Genomic DNA, 22732 nt, shown 5'->3' with positions numbered 1-22732 from the left:
ATTTTTTTGTTTTGGTGCATGAAATAGGTTATTATGTTTGCCAACTTGAATGAGATCGTAATTGACAGTTTTTGGGATAAATAGATTTCGGCATCTTTCCAGAATTTGGAGCTTGATGAACAGGAATAGAAGAGGTGGGTGACATTTTCGGTGAGCGTCTGACAGAAGCAACATTTTGAGTCTATATCTGTAAATTTGGAGACAAGTTCATTGGTAGGATAATATCTTTGTAATATTTTGTAATGTACTTCTCTTATTTTGTTAATAATACAGAACTGAAAGGGCAGAGCCCACACCTTATTCCACATAATTTTGTCAAATATAGCGTTCCAAAAGTACTTACATTTAGGCTGTATAATTTTTGTTTTTTGGATACACCTTCTAATATGTTTATTGTTACATTTCCAGCTAAGCAGTTCTATTCCGTTTATGTATAGTTTGTCTTCACTTGGGAGTTGTACACCCTCTTGACGGTCTTTCATTAAAAAACGGAGCCCGTTTGGGATTCCTCTAGTGACTGAGTGGTATTCTTTGTAGGTTATAGGAAACTGATGCTTATTTATGAAGACTTCGTACTTCAATATCTCTCCGTTGTTGTCCACCACATCTTTTACATAGATTATATTCCTGTTCATCCACGATTGAAAGAATAAGGACCGGTTGCTGTTTACAATACACTCATTATTCCACAAGGTGACCTTATGAGGGGAGAAATTATGTTTGTAACATATTTTCCATGAATCTAATGCTTGTTTGTAAAAGTTGGATAATTTCAATGGAAGTTTAGAAGCGCTGAAGTTGCACTTCAATAAAAACTGTAGACCACCCACTTTGCCATATATACTATTTGGGATGAAATACCATATGGATTTGGGTTTTTTAATGCATTCTTGTAACCATTTCACTTTAAATGTTTGATTTAAATCGCTGAAGTCCAACATTTCTATTCCTCCTGCGTCCTTGGGTCCAATGAGCAAGTTCCTTTTTAAGTGGTGTCGTTTATTTTTCCAAATAAAGTTGAAGAATAATTTATTTATTTATTTGATTGTAGAGTCTCCCACACATAACGAGAGAGCTGGGTATACAAGTCTCGAGATACCCTCTGCTTTAATCAGCAAAACTCTACCATATATTGAAATGTCTCGCTGTAACCACATGTTTAATATTTGTTGGGTTTTCTTCAGCTTAGGTCTAAAATTTTGTTGTTGTCTGTCCTCAAAATCCAAACATATGTGGACCCCCAAGTATTTCACACTACTTTTCACAGGAATATTACAAATTGACTGGTCTACAGTTTTATAAAGACATAATATTTCACATTTTGTTTTATTTAAAGTTAATCCAGAAGCTTCTGAGAATTGTTCAACCAGTGATATAGCCGCGTTTACCTGTTCTTTATCTTTCAGGAATAAAACCGTATCATCAGCTAGTTGTGTAATTCTTATTTCACGATCAAAAATTTGAATACCCTCGATGGCAGAGCTATTCCGAATATACAAAGATAATGTTTCAACAGTCAACAAGAAGAGAAATGGCGCTAAAGGACAGCCTTGCCTCACTGATCGGAGGACGGGAAACCTTGGGGTTGTATTTGGATACAGCATGACGCAACTGTCAATATTCTTGTAAAACATATTAATAGCGGAAATAAAATTGGAACCAAAATCAAAGCATTCCAAGGTTTTAAAGAGAAAGTGATGTTCTACCGTATCAAAGGCTTTGTAAAAATCAAGAAACACCATAAGAGACTCTGCGTAAATGTATTCAGAATAGTCAATAAGGTCCAGGATCAGTCTTACATTGGAACTTATATGTCTTTTGGCCATAAAACCCGTTTGAGTTTCATTAATAATTTCATTTAATCCTTTTTTCAGTCTAGTTGCAAATATGTGAGCTAAAATTTTATAGTCTATATTCAACAAAGTTATCGGTCTCCAATTTTCAATATACATCGGATCTTTACCTGGTTTTGGGATGAGGCAGATCGTGCCCTGTTTCATGCTAGTCGACATTTCTTCATATTCGATACAACAATTAAATACTTCAAAAAGGGGGTTTTCTATCAAGCCCCAAAAGTGTAAATAAAATTCCAATGTAAGCCCGTCACTGCCTGGGGATTTCCCTTTTTTCATTGATTTTACTGCTTCGGCCATTTCTATTCTCATTATTTGCTTTTCACAATTTTGTTTAACTTGTTTAGAAATTTTCGGTACGCTGTTTCCAACTAGTGATATGAATTGCTCGCATTTAGTCTTCTCAATTCCTGACTTATATATGTTACTGTAGAACGTATACACATGACTGGAGATATCTTTAATATTTGAGTTAAGTTGATCATTTATTTTCAAGGCAGAAACATTGTTTCTTTTATAATTGCGTTTTTCTAGAGAGAAAAAATAGCTTGAGTTCCTCTCCCCTTCCACGAGCCATTTGGTCCTTGATCTAACGTATGCGCCTTTAGCAAGTTGGATATACATATTGTTTATTTCCTCTTGTATACGTTTTATTTCAATTTCATCGTCTTCTACAAGAGTATCTTTTGTTAATAGTTTATTTAAATCATCCATCAATTTTGTTTCTTTTTTCAATTTCTGTTTCTTAATTTCCTTACTTCTTTTAATTGCTTCGCTTCTTATTTGAAATTTAAGATATTCCCATTTTTGTATTTGGTTCGCAGCTCTGCCATCAAACGTATCCATAATTAACTTTTTTACATCTTCACAGAATACAGTATCATCAAGCAAAGAGTTGTTAAATTTCCAATACCCCCGCATTCCTTTATTATTCATCTGGCTTTTCCCTTTCAAGGAAATGGTAATTATTTTATGGTCCGTTAACGGGGCGTACTTGTGTTGAATATCATGTATAAATTGAAGGGATTGTGGGGATGTAAACCACAGATCGATTCTGGACTGAAGGGATCTGTTAGCATTACTCCAGGTGTATTCCTTTATATGTGGGTTCAGAAAACGCCATGCATCTATCACAGAGAGCTCGTTGGAGATATATGTTGTACTTTTGAATCTGGAATTTTGGATAAGTCTTGGTGGTATTCTATCCACAGTGTCGTCGGGGGCATCGTTGTAGTCCCCACCCATAACGAGAAGAGCATCTTTATATTTCATTTGAGTTTCCTTGACTTTGGAACATAGCTGAGTAAACATAGTTTTGGAAAGTGTTACATTATTATGATTATATACATTACACAGACAAAATAGAGTATTATCCAATTTGACCGTGAGTATAATCCATCTTCCATCATCCGAGGTAAATGATTCTATTATGTCACCTTTGAATTTGTTGAGAAGAATGGCGACCCCTGCTGACTGTGAAGATGCATGGCTGAAAAAACATTGGTCGCCCCATTGAGACTTCCAGATTTTAACGTCGTTACCAGTAGAGTGAGTTTCTTGTAGAAAGACAATGTCAGAATTTTGCTGTCTACAAAACAAAAAAATGGCTTTTCTTTTAATGTTATCACGGATGCCTCTTACATTTAAGGAAGTAATTGTTAAGGAACTAAAAATGCAGTCCTTGATCATAGATTAAAAAACAAACAAAAACAAAACAAAATAGGTAGTTGGGAACAAAACAATCGAAATGTATGTCTCGAGAAGAATATAACTAAAAGAGGTGCTGATCAGAGTTTGATTGACTTTTAGCCAGCATTAAGTTGCTTATAGGAATTAACCTTTCGTAGCCGTTGCGGGTAAAAAAAATAAACTAAAATAAAAAGTTTATCAATTTAATTACATTTTTCCATGCATTATAACCCAAAGAGGGGCGTGTCCACCCATGATAAATCATCAACTGAAAGAGTACAGAACCAATGCACAAAAGCGTCATTGTTTATTTTTTTATTTTTTTTCCTTTTCTCCCATTTCCCTTTTCTTTTTTTTTTTTTTTTTTTTTCTCTTCCTCCTAACTTTTTTTCTCCCTCTCACTTTTCTTCTATTGAAGGAATTAAACACATAGGGGGAAATGACTTTGTCCGATACCATTCCGCGTCATAACTCAGTCTGTCGTCCCTTAGAAATCATATCAAAACCGTTACCGTGTCACAACTTTGCCGTCGATAATGGCTTTGGCCCCGACAAAGAAGGCCCTCTTCCCAGCCTTCCTCGCCGCGTCGACCCGGGGCCAGAGGATCATGCGCGTCTCTTTGTCCTGTGTGGTCAAGTCGAGGGCAAATCGGAGCTTCTGGGTCTTCAGAAGAGCAGAATCTTTAGCGGCGCTCCATATGGTCTCCTTCACGTCCCTGGATGTGAATCTGATGATTAGAGGCCGGGTCCTCCCGTCCTGTCGGATCCCGACCCTGTGACAGACGTCCAGGTGGATGTGTAGTCTGTCGGCTACCTCAGGTGCCACCATGCCGCAGATATCAGTAACTTTTCGCTTGAGAGTTCTCCGGTTCTCTCCTTCATCCTCTTTCACTCCGTAGAGGCGCAGGTTCCAGCGTCTTTGGTAGGCCTCTAGCTCGTTGTTTTTTTCTTCCAAGGCTTTGATCCGCTTCTCCTGCTCAGTGGAGTCCTGTTTCACAGCTCCGTTAGATTTCTGTCCGACTTGCTCCAGACTTGCTCCAGACGGGCTCTGATGTCACGGGCACGTGGGGCACGGAAAGATCGTGAGACCCCAACGAGAGCAGCCGACTGGATCAGCCGCTGCATCTCTCCAGAGGCAACCGCAGCGGCTCCACGGCCGCGTGCATGACGGGAAAACACCCACCTGTCCGCGGCTCGCGCTCAGGTGATTGGATATGAGTCTGCTGTGATCAGAAACGTGCTCCTCGCACCCTCCTCTCTCCTCTTTAGATCTGAACAAATAAACTATGACTGAAACTATTAAAGTTATGCATCGCCCCCTAAAATAGAGCTCATGTCTGATGCTCTTACAGAACAAACTAATAATTTAAAAGGACGTATTTTATCTCACAAACTTGAACAAACAAACAAATGGGAAAGTTTTCTCTGATGAAGAATGATGTCTCTGGAGTAAAGGAAACAGAGCAGGAGGTGAATGACTTTTATTTAGGATAAACTTTAAATGAACGCGATATCTGAACGAGACGCTGCGTGATCTGAGGCCACTCTCGCTCCTCTCTGCATGTGGAGCGGTCGGATTGAATTCAGACTTTTTTTCTCCGCCCCCGTTGCGCCGGCTACTCTCGCCAACCATCCAGGCGAGCCGCAACGGCATCTTAAACACACCTAATAACTAGCACAGTCATTCAGTGCATGTGAGAGAGAGAAATGGCAGAGAAACAGCTCGACAGAGAGGCCTTTTCGTGCCCGATCTGTTTGGATTTACTGGAGAATCCAGTGACTATTTCCTGTGGACACAGCTTCTGCATGAAATGTCTCAAAGAACACTGGGACCAACAAGTGAGGTGCAAATGTCCCCAGTGCAGAAAGAGATTCAACACTCGGCCTGCTCTGAACAAAAACATCATGTTGGCAGTTTTATTGGAGCAGTTGAAGAAGTCTGAGCCCTCTTCTGACCGCGGCGCTGGGCCTCAGGACGTGTCCTGTGACGTGTGCACAGGGAGGAAGCTGAAGGCGGTGAAGAGCTGTCTGCAGTGTGTGGTGTCTTTCTGTGAGAGCCACCTTCAGCCTCACCGTCATGTGGCAATGCTGCAGAAACACCAGCTGGTGGCGCCATCCAACAAGCTGCAGGAGAACATCTGCCATGAACACGGCAAACTGAAGGAAATATTCTGCAGAACAGACCAGAAGATCATCTGTTATCTCTGCTCTGTGGACAAACACAAGGGCCACGACACAGTGTCCTCTGCAGCGGAGAGGGCCCACAGGCAGGAGGAGCTGGAGGCCAAGACAGACCTGCTCAAGAACAGGGTCCAACACAAAGAGGCGGATCTGCAGAGGCTCCAACAGGAGGCCCAGGACATCAGCTGCTGTGCCCAGAGAGCAGTGCAGCACAATGGGGACATGTTCAAGGAGGTGGTTCAGCTCCTGGAGAAGAGACGCTCTGAGGTGGAGCAGCAGATCCGCTCCGAGGAGCAGATCCAACTGGGACGAGTCCAAAAGCTTCAGGACCAACTACAGCAGGACGTGAGTGAGCTGAAGAGGAGCATCTCTGAGCTCGAGGAACTGTTCAACAGCCCAGACCACAACCAGTTCATACTGCGCTTTCCCCTATTGTCCAAGGATTTGGAGAAAACACAGTCCACAAATGTGAAGGAGACCGAGGACAAGCCCAAGACAAGGCACCTACGATACTTTGATAGTGTGACCAGAGCTCTGTCGGTCCTCAAGGACAAACTAAAGTTCACTTTGAGGGAGATTAAAATGCCAGAACCTCAAGAGGATGTGGAAGAAGACATGTGGCTCATGGAAATTGATGTTGATGCTTTAGTGTCAGAACCTAGGGACTGGCCGGATGTCAAGATTAGAAAGGACATCTTAAAATACTTACAACATATCAAGCTGGACCCGAACACAGCACATTCATACTTGTCACTGTCAAAGGACAATAGAACGGTAGAATATGTTGGAAAGCAACTAATGCATCAGAGGTTAAATAGTTTTCAGCAAGCTCAGCTTGAGGTGGAACCATGTCAGGTTATGAGCAGAGACGGGATGACAGGCCGCTGTTACTGGGAGGTCTGTGTGTGGAATAAGGGGTGGGACTTAAGAAGGGCACGAATTGCGGTTTCCTACAAAAAAAGAAGTAAAAAAATACACCGTGGAATCACTGTTGAGAATGTATATGGAGATGATAATGCATCCTGGGCCTTGCAAATCAACGGAAATGAATATACCTTTTGGTCCAATAATTTCCAATTCACTCTCTTTGGTCCAGCGTCATCTAAAATTGGGGTTTACCTGGACCACAGTGCAGGGCTTCTGGCCTTCTACAGTGTGTCTGATGATGATGATGATGATGATACGATGACCCTGCTCCACAGAGTGCAGACCACCTTCACTCAGCCGCTGTTCGCTGGAGTGAGGCTTTGCTGCACAAGAGACACTGTACATTTCCATCCTTAAATACTGTCAGTTTTAGCTAATCTTTTTTATTTTTGCGAGTAAATTCATAACTTTAATTATGATTCAAAGGGAAAACATTTGAGATTTTAGTTTGTTTACTTTGTTAAAAATGACAAAACATAAACATATAAGATAAGATAATACTTTATTGATCTCACAGATGGAGAAATTATATAGAAATTGTTCTTGTCATTTTGCAATATAACTTGCAGTATTTTTACATTTTTGTTGACTTGGCCTTTTCCGCACTGATCTCAGTCTAGGGCCTCTCCTATATTAAGCCAGTTAATGATAATTAGGTCTTTAAAGTCCTCCATACAACTATAAAGAAGTGACTTTGTGATCACTTTTAACCTCTTAACTCCCACCTGAACGGATCCCATTTTCTCCAGTTTGGCTTTACCCTAATCAAAAAGCTTATTGGGATAAAACACCAAAATAGCCACAAAAAATGAGAAGAACACAAGGATGTAAATGCAACAAAAATGTGACAAAAAATCAACAAAAAAATGACAAATTCAACAAAAAGTGACAAAAAGCTCAACCAAAAAGTGACAAAAAAACATACAAAAGGTGACTCAACACAGCAACAATGCGAAGAAAAATATCAGTTTTAGCTTTCAAATGAGGTGTTACACAGGCCTAATAGCCAAAGAGGACAGAATGCATTTGGTTTCGGCGGGTGGTAAGAGGTTAAACCTCTTTGAAATGACCAAATAATTACACTTTAATCCAACAGAGGGCGCCCACATTCCTTTGCTAAAACTGTTGCTCACTCCTTGAGATCATCAGGAAGTGTTTAACGTCAATATGTAAATGTTTTGTTATCCACATGAAAGAAAAACTTAACACAAAGTTGTTTTTTTAAATAAATGAATGAAAAGTTGTGTAATAAGTGAAAGTTAGTTTGTGATCACTGCCTGTTTTGAGTCAAAATGTGCAGAATCGAACATGCAATGCTCTCAAAATCTCTGGGCAAATAAACTGCATTGGTTTGACACAAAGAGGGTTTTGAAAGAAAGTCTATGTAGCATTTGAAAAATAAAGGCTTGTGGTGCATTTGTGTTGATCTTGATTCATTTTACAGTGTATCTGGATAAAGTTGTTTTTTGTATGAAAGAAAACAGCATGTTATTATTCTATTTGACTACTTTTTGGAAACTTGTTATCAGAAAATGGAGGGATTATTACACACAGACACACAGGTTGAGTCAAAGCAGTTAAAGGAAGTCAAACCCGAGGCTGCACCTGAACCCACCACCCGAGAGGACTTTATGCACAAGAAATCACTCTGAAACAGGAAACTAAGTCTCAAAGACACAGCGATGAAGTGGACAGATCACATGGACAGATTCATGTACTGGGGCCAAGTCTTGAGCAAATGTGGGATGATGGGCCGCTCTTACTGGGATGGGGGTGAGTGAGGCCAAGCACTTCTGTTTAGCCGTTTCCTACAAAGATATGGACAGAGAAGACGGCAGTGCTAAATGTGCTTTTGGATACAACGATAAATCCTGGGCTTTGGACCGTGACAATAACAAGTATTCATTTTGTTTTGACTCAGTCCAGACGGAGATCCTGGGTCCAGAGGGGTCATCATCTGTGACTTTGGACAAAATAAAAGCTTGTGCTGAATTTGTGTTGATTTTGGTTCATTTTACATTGTATTTTAGAAATGAATTGGGTCAAAGCAAAGTTGTGTTTACTGGTTCTCAGACCTTTCATATCGAGCTCCACATTGTTTGGCCGTGCATGTACCACAAGGCTCGAAGTCAAATCAGGACTAAACTAGGTTTAAACAGGCTCCGAAATAGACCTGAATTGGACTAAATTATGGCTAAACCTGGGGTAAATGTAATGCCTTGTCAAGAAAACATGAACTGAGCACATTGTCTCCAGTTTGACACTGGTCTATAGGCTCTAAGCTCCAGTCGAGAAGTTTTAGTTTTGGCTAAAGCTGAACTGGAGAAAATACACCCAGTTAAGGTGAAGTTTAAGAGATTGATAAAGATGAATAAAGTCTTAAATATAAGTGACCCTGAGCACCACCGGAAGTAGCTCAAGTACTACTGTTACTATTAAAAGCCTCTGTTGTCATTTAACATTGATAGAAAACTGAGGGATAATGTTACAGTTAAATGAAGTCAAAACAGGTTCCACTGGTGCTGTCATGACACGCCCTCAAACAATGACAAACTGACTCACTCTTTTAATTGTCGCTGTTGTTCTTCTGCTTTTTTGATAAGAAGATGACACTTGACAATTATTCCACAAGCATTATTTAGTAAAGCAAATGACAATTTTCTTGGATCATTTGCAGAGTTTTGTTCTTGTGTGATTGTTTACAGCAGGTAATGAAACTAAATATCAAAACATCCTTCTTCTTATTTTATAACCTCTCCAGTTTATGCTTTGTGCCTCCTCCTCCTAACAGAGCAGAGGGAGGAGCCTGTGTCACACACACTTAAGTTTTGTTTCTCTCAAACAGGAAGTAGCACAGTCATTCAGTGCATGTGAGAGAGAGAAATGGCAGAGAAACAGCTCGACAGAGAGGCCTTTTTGTGCCCGATCTGTTTGGATTTACTGGGGAATCCTGTGACTATTTCCTGTGGACACAGCTTCTGCATGAAATGTCTCCAAGATCACTGGGACCAACAAGTGGAGTACAAGTGTCCCCAGTGCAAGGAAAGTTTCAGCTCCAGACCTGTCCTGGGCAAAAACATCATCATAGGAGCTTTAATGGAGCAGCTGAAGAAGTCCGAGCCCTCTTCTGACCGCGGCGCTGGGCCTCAGGACGTGTCCTGTGACGTGTGCACAGGGAGGAAGCTGAAGGCGGTGAAGAGCTGTCTGCAGTGTGTGGTGTCTTTCTGTGAGAGCCACCTCCAGCCTCACCGTGATGTGACAATGCTGCAGAAACACCAGCTGGTGGCGCCATCCAACAAGCTGCAGGAGAACATCTGCCATGAACACGGCAAACTGAAGGAAATATTCTGCAGAACAGACCAGAAGATCATCTGTTATCTCTGCTCTGTGGACAAACACAAGGGCCATGACACGGTGTCCTCAGCAGCGGAGAGGGCCCACATGCAGGAGGAGCTGGAGGCCAAGACAGACCTGCTCAAGAACAGGGTCCAACACAAAGAGGCGGATCTGCAGAGGCTCCAACAGGAGGCCCAGGACATCAGCCACTGTGCCCAGAGAGCAGTGCAGAACAGTGGGGACATGTTCAAGGATTTAGCCCTGCTCCTGGAGAAGAGATGCTCTGAGGTGGAGCAGCAGATCCGCTCCGAGGAGCAGATCCAACAGGGACGAGTCCAAGAGCTTCAAGACCAACTACAGCAGGATGTGGCTAAACTGAAGACGATCATCTATAAGCTGGAAAAACTGTCCAACAGCCCGGACCACAACCAGTTCATACTGCGCTTCCCCCTACTGTCCAAGGACTCGGAGACAACAGAGTCCAAGACACCAACAAGTCACCATAGATACTTTGAGGATGTGATCAGAGCTATGTCTGTGCTCGGGAACACCCTAAAAGTCACTTTGAGTGAGTTTGAATTGCCAGATCCTCAGGAGGATATGGCAGAAGAAGACCTGTGGCTCTTAGAAATTGATGTTGATGCTTTAGTGTCTGAAATTCAGGACTTGAACAATGTCGAGATAAGAAAGGACTTCTTAAAATACGCACAAAAGATCACACTGGACCCGGACACAGCACATCCTGACATGTCAGTGTCAAAGGACAAGACAAGAGCCAGCCATCGTGGAAAGCAAGTGTATCTGGGCCGTCATGGTTTACGTCCTCTCCAGCCTCAAGTGAAACCATGCCAGGTCCTGAGCAAGGAAGGGATGTCAGGCCGCTGTTACTGGGAGATGACTGTGTGGGGTGAGTATTACGAGGTGAGAGAGGCTCGAATAGCGGTTTCATACAAAAAAAGTAATACAAAAACAACCAGAGGAGCCACTGTTGTGCAAGCATTTGGAGTAGATGATCAGTCCTGGGCCTTACAAATTGACGAACATAAATATTCCTTTTGGTTCAATAATGTCCAACACTCGGTGTTTGGTCCGGTGGCGTCTAAAATCGGGGTTTTCCTGGACCACAGTGCAGGGCTTCTGGCCTTCTACAGTGTGTCTGATGATAATATGACGCTGCTCCACAGAGTGCAGACCACCTTCACTCAGCCGCTGTTCGCTGGAGTGAGGCTTTGCAATAGAGGAGATACTGTTGATATTATAGTGTAGTTCCATTTTGGGTCATCTTACCATTACACTTTGGGGCGATCACAGGAGTAAATGTTTTATTGCTGTGGGTGTTTTGATTTATGGGGCATTTACTGATGATATTGTAAGTGTAACTTGTATTAAATTGTGCTGCTTTAGGTGCTTGTATAAAGGGTCTTGTGTCAAAAAAGTCACACAATAAATGTTCTCTTACTAGGCCTTATTAAGTTACTAGGCTTTTATTATTTGTAATGACTTATGAATGTGATCACAAAACTCATTGTGTTGACTTTGCCTTTTCTAAACTGATCTGTTTGAACCATTTTCTGTAATTTGACTTAAACTGTCATGTAAATCTTCTTATTAAAAGCTTTATCATTATGGTTCTGGTTTTTGAAGCAAGAGGTTTGTTGTGACTCGTCCTAAGTGACTTTGACTCAGCAAAATTGTTCTAATCCAGCAGAGGGCACTCACAGCTCGCAGCTAAAACTATAGCTCACTCACTGTTAAGAGGTCATGCATTAGACATGTTGGAAACATTTTGAGGTACAAGAATGCCTGATCCTCAGGAGGCCGAACAAAGAAGAAGACCACCTAAAGAAGAAGACTATTTATTTCAATGTGTCAAGAGCGAGTCAAGAGCAAATAAAAAAAAGGCAAAGTTCAGTTCGATCACACAAATTACAACTATGTCCGTGAACAGTGACGATGAGTTATGGAGTTAACTGTACGTGCTTCTTAGTAGCATGTTAAAGTACTTTTCAGAGTAATGAGTAAAGTAACAAGTAAGTTTTGCATTTGCAGGTAATATCTCAAAAACGATATCAACACAAAAACGATGTTAAGAATATATTTGGAAATGATGATAAATCCTTGCAAATCAACAGAGAGAAATATTCCCTTTTGTTCAATAATTACCAAAGAGAGTAAATTGATAATGATGGTAAAACTCAATTGAATTTACTACGATCCAGTGTTGCCAAAAATCATAATAAATTCATAACTTCAATCAGTTCTCATTCAATGGGGAAAACATTTTAGATTTAGTGTGATTACTCTGTTAATATGAAAAACATATAGAGAGTACAGATAGAAATGATTAGTCTCCAGATTGGTGTACTTATTATTATTATAATTTTTTTCTATAATTTTACAATAAACCATACAATATTACCTTTATATTAATGATCATCTGTAGAAATAATAATATTTTGATTTATTGGTTTTGGGTTATTTTGGGCATTTCTTATCATTCTTGTTACTTACCAATCAGTGTTTTGTGGTTTGCATTAAACTGTGCCGGTTTGTAAATGGGATTTTATGTGGGGAAAATAAAAAGCATTTGCTTTGACTAGACCTACTATCATTTATTATCTGTTTTTCAAATATTTCAATACGAGCACTCATTTACAGTTCGTAATATATGCACATGCAGTATATTTACATTTTGTGGACTTGGCCTTTTTTACACTAATCTTAAGGGCGCCCACGTTCCTTTGCTAAAACTGTTTCTATTACTCCTTGACCCCATTACTACTAAACCACAAGAAAGAACAACTAAATACAAAACTGTTGTTTTTTAAGAGGCTAACTGAGTGAAAAGCTTTGACATGGAAAATTCTTAAGTCTTTCTATGTAGCATTTGAAATATAAAGGCTTGTGGTGCATTTGTGTTGATCTTGATTCATTTTACAGTGTATCTGGATAAAGTTGTTTTTTGTGTGAAAGAAAGTAGCATAGTTTATGTTATTGTTCTATATGACTACTTTTTTGTGATCAGAAAACCGAAGGATTATTTCACACAGACACACAGGTTGAGTCAAAGTAGTTAACCTCTTGACCCCCACCTGAACCAAGCACATTTTCTCCAGTTTGGTTTTACCCAAATCTAAAAGCTTCTTACAAAAACCTGCGACAGAACAGTGAGAAAAATTACACAAAAACGAGAATGAAACCGCAACAAAAAAGCAACCAAGGAATAACAGTAAAGTGACAAAAATGTGACGAAAAATGTGAAGAAAAAGTGAGAAAAAAATTACGAAAAAGTGACAATAATGTGACGAAAAAGTTACACAAATATAATGAGAAAGTGTGAAAAAGTGACGAAAATGTGATGAAAAAGTGACAAAAATGCGACGAAAAAGTGACAAAAATGTGTTGAAAAAATAACAAAACAGTAGCAGAAAAGTGGCAACCAAGTGACAAAAAAAAAAAGTCAAAAAAGTGACAATAACATAGCAAAAACGCAACGTTTTGTAGGTCTAGGCTTTCAAATGAGGCGTTACACTTCCCTTTGCTGTAAGATTTTAGATTTGGGTAGAGCTGAACTGCAGAACATGCACTTGGTTAAGGCGGGAGTAAAGAGGTTAAAGGAAGTCAAACCCGAGGACTTTATACACAAGAAATCATTCTGAAGCAGGAAACTAAGTCTCAAAGACACAGCGATGAAGTGGACAGATCACATGGACAGATTCATGCACTGGGGCCAAGTCTTGAGCGAATGTGGGATGATGGGCCGCTCTTACTGGGATGGGGGTGAGTGAGGCCAAGCACTTCTGTTTAGCCGTTTCCTACAAAGATATCGAGCGAGAAGACGGCAGTGCTAAATGTGCTTTTGGATACAACGATAAATCCTGGGCTTTGGAGCGTGACATAACAAGTACTCATTTTGTTTTGACTCAGTCCAGACGGAGATCCCGGGTCTGGAGGGGTCATCATCTGTGACTTTGGACAAAATAAAGGCTTGTGCTGAATTTGTGTTGATTTTGGTTCATTTTACAGTGTATTTTAGAAATGAATTGGGTCAAAGCAAAGGGACAATGTTTTGTTGGTCGTGGTCAGTGGTTTCATATCGAGCTCCACCGTACATAAAGTTTTGGCCTTGCATGTACCACCAGGCTTAGGTTTAAACAGGCTCCGAAATAGACCTGAATTGGACTAAATTATGGCTAAACTTGGGGTAAATGTAATGCCTTATCGAGAAAACATGAACTGAGCACATTTTCTCCAGTTTGACACTGGTCTATAGGCTCTAAGCTCCAGTCGAGAAGCTTTTAGTTTTGGTTAAAGCTGAACTGGAGAAAAAACACCAGGTTAAGGTGAAGTTTAAGAGATTGATAAAGATGAATAAAGTCTTGAATATAAGTGACCCTGAGCACCACCAGAAGTAGCTCCAGTTCTACTGTTACTATTGAAAGCCTCTGTTGTCATTTAACATTGATAGAAAACTGAGGGATAATGTTACAGTTAAATGAAGTCAAAAGAGGTTCCACTGCTGTCCACCCTCAAACACTGACAAACTGACTCACTCTTTTAATTGTCGCTGTTGTTCTTCTGCTGATTTGACAAGAAAATGACACTTGACAATTATTCCACTTGCATTATTTAGTAAAGCAAATGACAATTTTCTAGGATCATTTGCAGCATTATTTTCTTGTCTGATTGTTTACAGCAGGTAATGAAACTAAATATCAAAACATCCTTCTTTATAACCTCTCCAGTTTATGCTTTGTGCCTCCTCCTAACAGAGCAGAGGGAGGAGCCTGTGTCACACACACTTAAGTTTCGTTTCTCTCAAACAGGAAGTAGCACAGTCATTCAGTGCATGTGAGAGAGAGAAATGGCAGAGAAACAGCTCGACAGAGAGGCCTTTTTGTGCCCGATCTGTTTGGATTTACTGGAGAATCCAGTGACTATTACCTGTGGACACAGCTTCTGCATGAAATGTCTCCAAGATCACTGGGACCAACAAGTGGAGTGCAAATGTCCCCAGTGCCGTGAAAGTTACCGCTCCAGACCTGTCCTGGGCAAAAACATCATGTTGGCAGTTATAGTGGAGCAGCTGAAGAAGTCTGAGCCCTCTTCTGACCGCGGCGCTGGGCCTCAGGACGTGTCCTGTGACGTGTGCACAGGGAGGAAGCTGAAGGCGGTGAAGAGCTGTCTGCAGTGTGTGGTGTCTTTCTGTGAGAGCCACCTCCAGCCTCACCGTGATGTGACAATGCTGCAGAAACACCAGCTGGTGGCGCCATCCAACAAGCTGCAGGAGAACATCTGCCATGAACACGGCAAACTGAAGGAAATATTCTGCAGAACAGACCAGAAGATCATCTGTTATCTCTGCTCTGTGGACAAACACAAGGACCACATCATGGTGTCCTCTGCAGCGGAGAGGGCCCACATGCAGGAGGAGCTGGAGGCCAAGACAGACCTGCTCAAGAACAGGGTCCAACACAAAGAGGCGGATCTGCAGAGGCTCCAACAGGAGGCCCAGGACATCAGCCGCTGTGCCCAGAGAGCAGTGCAGCACAATGGGGACATGTTCAAGGAGGTGGTTCAGCTCCTGGAGAAGAGACGCTCTGAAGTGGAGCAGCAGATCCGCTCCGAGGAGCAGATCCAACTGGGACGAGTCCAAAAGCTTCAGGACCAACTACAGCAGGACGTGACTGAGCTGAAGAGGAGCATCTCTGAGCTCGAGGAACTGTCCAACAGCCCAGACCACAACCAGTTCATACTTAGTTTCCCCCTACGGTCCACAGAGTCAGCGACAACAGAGTCCATGACAACAACAAGGCACCAGCGATACTATGAGGATGTGACCAGAGCTCTGTCTGTCCTCAGGGACAAACTAAAGGTCACTTTGAGTAAGTTCAAACTGCCTGATCCTCAGGAGGATGAGACCGAAGACGAGATATATGATTTGTGGGGGTCTGTGGGTCTCAAGTCAAGGAAAAAAAAAGAAAAAAAAAAGACAAAGTCCAAATCGATCGTGCAAAGTCTTTTTGACCCTGAGCTCTCCGAGGAAAGTGACATTGACATATTTGGGTAACGCTCTGCGCTACTTAGTAGCATGTTAGAGTACTCAGATTATGTTTTTTTTAGAGTAATGAGTAGTAAACGAGTTGCATTTGCAGCTAATCTAGTAGCCTATAGTTTCTTTTTCAAATCAGTAACATTGTTAGTTTGGGTCCTGATATCTCAATCACTTCTTCCTCTGCTGCTCAGACTGACAGCACGTCACGTCAGTGCTAGTGCACATGCACAGACCATAAAGCTCTACAACAAGTCAGCACATTGTGAAACTGATCCCCATCATATGGGGGATCCGTTTCACAGGGGGGGTTGCATTCCACCGTTTTTGGACCATGTTTTGAATAAACAGGAGAGCGCGTGACTCGGTCAGTGTTGTGGGTGCATCCAGTTTTCAGTGTTTTTAAGTCTTCAGCAGTGAAACGCACACTTCAAACAAATACCCGGGGTCTTTTCCGCGGACTGCAGTGCTTTGTAGCAAAATATGGATTGCTTGTTGCCAGCCCACGCCTGTCACTGCCTTTGCCCAAAGACGCTCTCACAAACTGCTGCAGATGGACGGAGATGCACATTGCCTAAAGCAGGGGTGTCGAAGTCGTTTGGGTCGAGATTCAGCCCCCACGGCGGGTCGCGGGCCGCACATACTGTAAAGGACTGTGGCCTCATAAATAATATCTTACTCTTATTGCACTTTATCAGCCTGTGTCACATGTTTCTCAAAGTGCTACATAAAGTCATTATTCATTCATTCCACCCTCGATGGCAGTAAGTTACTATTGTAGCCACAGCTGCCCTGGGGCAGACTGACCATTTACCAAGTGGCTAAAATATGATGTTTCTATCCTGATCTCTTGTTTTATCAAGTGCCCTTTGCTGGACATGTGTGGAATTCTTTCCTTTTTTTAATTTAAGCTGCCCCCTAGTGGCTGGAGTGAGCAAACTGGTTCTTTGTTTAAAAATCCATCACTTTGCACAGGAATGGGCTAGACTAGAGACATACTTTTTGTTTTGACATGTTCGGGAATACATGCTCCTCAAACGGGCTTTGACATTGACACATGTGGCCTAAAGGGTCCGACATGGTGGACTCTCAGAGCGGGGGGTGTCTATAGGGAGACGCTGAGCTAACCGTGAGACATACGCGACTCCTCCAGCGCCGACTGTAGCCTCTATCGTTATCAGCTTTTCTCCGGTCAGGTTTTATTTTGTGAGCAGCCTATAGTGACGGGTATGTCGGTCACCCTGCCCCTTATAAAGCTCCAAAACAGCTAAAACATGGTATCAACCGCTTGTTCATCGTCTGTGCTGTTTTGTGCTGTAAAGATTTCTGTTTGTGCTTGTTCAGTTTTAAACCGTGCTGGTTTTGATTGCTCTGTAAATTCTGCTTTATGTGGAAAAAAAAGAAATAAAAATCATTTGCTTTGACTATACCTGCTATCATTTATTATCTGTTTGGAAATATTTCATTGTGAGCACTCATTTACAGTTCTTATACACATGCAGTATTTTTTTTTACATTTTTGCCGACTTGGCCTTTTCCACACTGATCTCTGTCTGGGCCCTCTCCTGTGTAAGCCTATTACATGTGCTTTTATCAAGCTATTCATTGTTATTAGGTCTCTTAAGTCCAACATACTATAAAAAGTGAGTTTGTGATCACTTTAAAACCTCTTTGACATGACAATATAATTATGGTTTAATCCAGCAGAGGGCGCCCACATTCCTTTGCTAAACTATTACTCCTTGACTTCAATAGGAAGTGTTAAGTTTAACCAGGCCCATGGAAATGAAAGGACCATTGCGTTGTGATGTGATGTGGAAGACAGGTTGTACATGGTTAATATCTTTATAGTTACTGGGCCTATCTGCATGAAACGAAAACTGATACAAAGTTCAATATGTTATAATGACTTAATGAAAAATGATGGAACAAATATGAGAGTTTATAAGTTCCTTGGCGACGGCTGCCTGCTCAAAACTAGACCGAAATTGGACTAAATTATGACTAATCTTGGTGCAAATAATGCCTTAATCAGAAAAAACTAAGATAAATACATTTACTAAAAGCCAAATTAAATGATCTTTAATTAAGATGAACAAAGTCTTAAATTGTAAATGACCCTGAGTTCCACCTGAAGTAGCCCAGGTACTACAATGACTACTATCTGAAAGCACAAAACATCAACTCGAAACCCGAGGGCTAACATTACAGATGAATTAAGTCAAACAGGTTCCACTGCTGTCATGACACACCCTCAAACTGACTCACTCTTTTAATGGTCGCTGTTGTTCTTCTGCTCATTTGACAAAAAATAATACACTTGACAATTATTCCACATGCATTATTTAATAAAGCAGGAGACAATTTTCTTGGATCATTTGCAGCGTTTTTTCTTGTATGACTGTTTACAGCAGGTAATGAAACTAAATATCAACTTACTTCATAACCTCTTATGTTATGTTTTATGCTTTGTGCCTCGTCCTAACAGAGCAGACAGAGGGAGGAGTCTTTGTTGTTTCTATCAAACAGGAACTAGTCCAGTCATTCAGTGCATGTGAGATAGAAATGGCAGAGAAACAGATTTACTGGAGAATCCAGTGACTATTTCCTGTGGACACAGCTTCTGCAAGAAATGTCTCCAAGATCACTGGGACCAACAAGTGGAGTGCAAGTGTCCCCAGTGCCGGGAAAGTTACAGCTCCAGACCTGTCCTGGGCAAAAACATCATGTTGGCAGTTATAGTGGAGCAGCTGAAGAAGTCCGAGCCCTCTTCTGACCGCGGCGCTGGGCCTCAGGACGTGTCCTGTGACGTGTGCACAGGGAGGAAGCTGAAGGCGGTGAAGAGCTGTCTGCAGTGTGTGGTGTCTTTCTGTGAGAGCCACCTCCAGCCTCACCGTGATGTGGCAATGCTGCAGAAACACCAGCTGGTGGCGCCATCCAACAAGCTGCAGGAGAACATCTGCCATGAACACGGCAAACTGAAGGAAATATTCTGCAGAACGGACCAGAAGATCATCTGTTATCTCTGCTCTGTGGACAAACACAAGGACCACATCACGGTGTCCTCTGCAGCGGAGAGGGCCCACAGGCAGGAGGAGCTGGAGGCCAAGACAGACCTGCTCAAGAACAGGGTCCAACACAAAGAGGCGGATCTGCAGAGGGTCCAACAGGAGGCCCAGGACATCAGCCGCTGTGCCCAGAGAGCAGTGCAGCACAATGGGGACATGTTCAAGGAGGTGGTTCAGCTCCTGGAGAAGAGACGCTCTGAAGTGGAGCAGCAGATCCGCTCCGAGGAGCAGATCCAACTGGGACGAGTCCAAAAGCTTCAGGACCAACTACAGCAGGACGTGACCGAGTTGAAGAGGAGCATCTCTGAGCTTGAGGAACTGTCCAACAGCCCAGACCACAACCAGTTCATACTGCACTGCCCCCTACTGACCACAGACTCAGAGACAACAGAGTCCAGGACAACAACAAGGCACCAGCGATACTTTGAGGATGTGACCAGAGCTCTGTCTGTCCTCAGGGACAAACTAAAGGTCACTTTGAGTGAGTTTAAAATGCCAGAGGTAGAAGATGATCTTTCTCTGCAACTCCTGACGCCTTGGTCACATGCATCAAATAGAAAGGAATTTTTAAAACACTCACGGAAAATCACACTGGACCCGAACTCTGCACACCCATGCTTGTCACTGTCAGAGGGCAATCGAAGAGTAGGATATCTTGGAAAGCAACCCACGCAATGGGCACTTTTCGAGATTCTTGCAGCCAAGTCCCAGGGGGAACCAGTGTGTCAGGTTCTGAGCAGAGAAGGGATGGCAGGTCGCTGTTACTGGGAGGTGGAGGTGTGGAATGAGGAGGAGGATGGGGATTGGAATGAGGTGAGCAAGGTTCGTATAGCAGTTCCCTACAAAAATAGGAACACAACAACAACACGCAGAGGAATCACTGTTGAAACAGCATATGGAGCTGATGATAAGTCCTGGGCCTTACAAATTGACAGTAATAAATATTCATTCTGGTTTGATAATGTCCAATACTCAGTCGCTGGGCCGATGTTGTTTAAAATCGGGGCTTTCCTGGACCAGAGCGCAGGGACTCTCTCCTTCTACAGTGTGTCTCATGATGATACAGTGACGCTTCTCCACAGAGTCCAGACCACCTTCACTCAGCCGCTGTTCGCTGGAGTGAGGCTTTACAAGAAAGGAGACAATGGACGTTTCCATAAACTTAAATAATTTCCAGCTTCAACATTTTTTGGCGTAAAATCATAACTTAAAGGTGCATTATGCAAACTTTTATGTGGCATGGTGCCTTTACTTTCCATCACAGTGGTCTCTACGATGCTCCATGATCAATTGTTTTGTAGGTTTTCTGGTGAGAGGGTCCGTCAGTAGTCAAAACCATCCAAACAGTTGATCCTGGGAGTCCAAGAGCTTCAAGACCAACTACAGCAGGATGTGGCTAAACTGAAGACGCTCATCTATAAGCTGGAATAAACTGTCCAACAGCCCAGACCACAACCAGTTCATACTGCGCTTCCCCCTACTGTCCAAGGACTCGGAGACAACAGAGTCCAAGACACCAACATGTCACCAGTGATACTTTGAGGGTGTGATCAGAGCTCTGTCTGTGCTCGGGAACATCCTAAAGGTCACTTTGAGTGAGTTTGAACTGCCAGAACCTCAGGAGAATATGGCAGAAGACATGTGGCTCCTAGAAATTGATGTTGATGCTTTAGTGTCTGAAACAACTTGAACAATGTCGAGATCAGAAAGGACTTCTTAAAATACGCAAAAGAACTCACACTGGACCCGGACACAGCACATCCTGACATGTCAGTGTGAAAGGACAAGACAAGAGTCAGATATGATGGAAAGCAAGTGTATCCATTATGCAATTTCTCCATCTGTGAGATCAATAAAGTATCATCTTATCTTCTTATCTTATCTTATCTTATCTTATCCGGGTCGTCATGGTTTACGTCCTCTCCAGCCTCAAGTGAAACCATGCCAGGTCCTGAGCAAGGAAGGGATGTCAGGCCGCTGTTACTGGGAGATGACTGTGTGGGGTGAGTGTTACGAGGTGAGAGAGGCTCGAATAGCGGTTTCATACAAAAAATGTAATACAAAAACAACCAGAGGAGCCACTGTTGTGCAAGCATTTGGAGAAGATGATCAGTCCTGGGCCTTACAAATTGACGAACATAAATATTCCTTTTGGTTCAATAATGTCCAACACTCGGTGTTTGGTCCGGTGGCGTCTAAAATCGGGGTTTTCCTGGACCACAGTGCAGGGCTTCTGGCCTTCTACAGTGTGTCTGATGATACTATGACGCTGCTCCACAGAGTGCAGACCACCTTCACTCAGCCGCTGTTCGCTGGAGTGAGGCTTTGCAATAGAGGAGATACTGTTGATATTATAGTGTAGTTCCATTTTGGGTCATCTTACCATTACACTTTGGGGCGATCACAGGAGTAAATGCTTTATTACTGTTGGTGTTTTGATTTATGGGCATTTATTGATGATATTGTAAGTGTAACTTGTATTAAATTGTGCTACTTTAGGTGCTTGTATAAAGGGTCTTGTGTCAAAAAAGTCACACAATAAATGTTCTCTTACTAGGCCTTATTAAGTTACTAGGCTTTTATTTGTAATGACTTATGAATGTGATCACAAAACTCATTGTGTTGACTTTGCCTTTTCTACACCGATCTGTTTGAACCATTTTCTGTAATTCGACTTAAACTGTCATGTAAATCTTCTTATTAACCTAAAACTCCCGCCTGAACCGAGAGAATTTTCTCCTGTTTACCCAAATCCTGTAGGCCAGTGTAACACCTCATTTGAAAGCTAAGACCTAAAAAAAACTAAATTGATCTTTTTCCTCACATCATCAGATTTTTTTTCATCACTTTTAAAAAAAAAATTGTCCATTTTTTGTCACTTTTTCGTCAAATTATTTGCATTTTTTGGTCAAATTCTTATCACTTTTTTGTCCATTTTTTCTCAATTTTCCGTCAAATTTTTCTCACTTTTTTGTCAAATTTTTGTCAATTTTTGTCATTTTTTTGTACATTTTTTGTCACTTTTTCGACATTTTCATCCTTGTTTTTGTCTCAGTTTTGTTTCTATTTTCACACCTTTTTTCCAGAAGCTTTTGGACTGGGGTAAAGCTGGAGAAAATGTGCTCGGTTCAAGAGGTTAAAGGCTTTATTATCATTATAGTTCTGGTTTCAAGCAAGAGGTTTGTTGTGGCTTGTCCTAAGTGACTTTGACTCGGCATAATTGTTCTAATCCAGCAGAGGGCACTCACAGCTCGCAGCTAAATCTATAGCTCACTCACTGATGAGAGGTCATGCATTAGACATGCTGGAAACATTTCGAGGTACAAGACTTTCACCAAACTAAACTGAAGAGTTTTACTGAAACCGTGTCTGATGGTCTATGATAAACCTAATACATTTTTGTTCAAGAATAGGTCCACAAATTTGCCGGCTTTGGAAGGGTAAGGCCAACTTTATTGTCCCCAAGAGTAAGAACACAGTAAGCCCATACACAAACTCTGCTTCCTGTTAAAACACTCATCAGCAGCAATAATATAAATGTCAATAAAATGTTAAAAATGCAGATTAGACGTTCACAAAGATCAGGATGAATCTTGGACCATTCCTCTTTACAAAACTGCTGATAT

The 22732-nt window shown here is 41.8% G+C and overlaps 3 protein-coding genes across 3 annotated transcripts; all 3 read left to right on the top strand.

The window, feature by feature from the left end:
• Positions 1–5218: 5218 nt before the first annotated feature.
• On the top strand, positions 5219–7007 carry LOC306971918 (tripartite motif-containing protein 16-like; the record flags this gene model as incomplete). The annotated part of the gene is made up of 1 exon (XM_079568357.1): positions 5219–7007. The coding sequence occupies exon 1, from the start codon at positions 5250–5252 to the stop codon at positions 7005–7007; it is 1758 nt and encodes a 585-aa protein (XP_079424483.1). The 5' UTR covers positions 5219–5249.
• A 2485-nt stretch (positions 7008–9492) lies between these two features.
• On the top strand, positions 9493–11252 carry LOC306971917 (E3 ubiquitin/ISG15 ligase TRIM25-like; the record flags this gene model as incomplete). The annotated part of the gene is made up of 1 exon (XM_079568356.1): positions 9493–11252. The coding sequence occupies exon 1, from the start codon at positions 9534–9536 to the stop codon at positions 11250–11252; it is 1719 nt and encodes a 572-aa protein (XP_079424482.1). The 5' UTR covers positions 9493–9533.
• Positions 11253–14828: 3576 nt separating this feature from the next.
• On the top strand, positions 14829–21468 carry LOC306971916 (tripartite motif-containing protein 16-like; the record flags this gene model as incomplete). Its single annotated transcript, XM_079568355.1, has 3 exons — positions 14829–15935; positions 18602–19928; positions 21034–21468. The coding sequence occupies exons 1-3, from the start codon at positions 14851–14853 to the stop codon at positions 21466–21468; spliced, it is 2847 nt and encodes a 948-aa protein (XP_079424481.1). The 5' UTR covers positions 14829–14850.
• Between the last annotated feature and the right edge of the window lie 1264 nt (positions 21469–22732).

The sequence above is a fragment of the Gobius niger genome (genome assembly GCF_951799975.1).
Source record: "Gobius niger genome assembly, chromosome: 12".
Lineage (NCBI taxonomy): Eukaryota > Metazoa > Chordata > Actinopteri > Gobiiformes > Gobiidae > Gobius > Gobius niger.
Note: the sequence above shows the minus strand (reverse complement) of the source record. Positions and strands in the feature narration are given on the sequence as shown.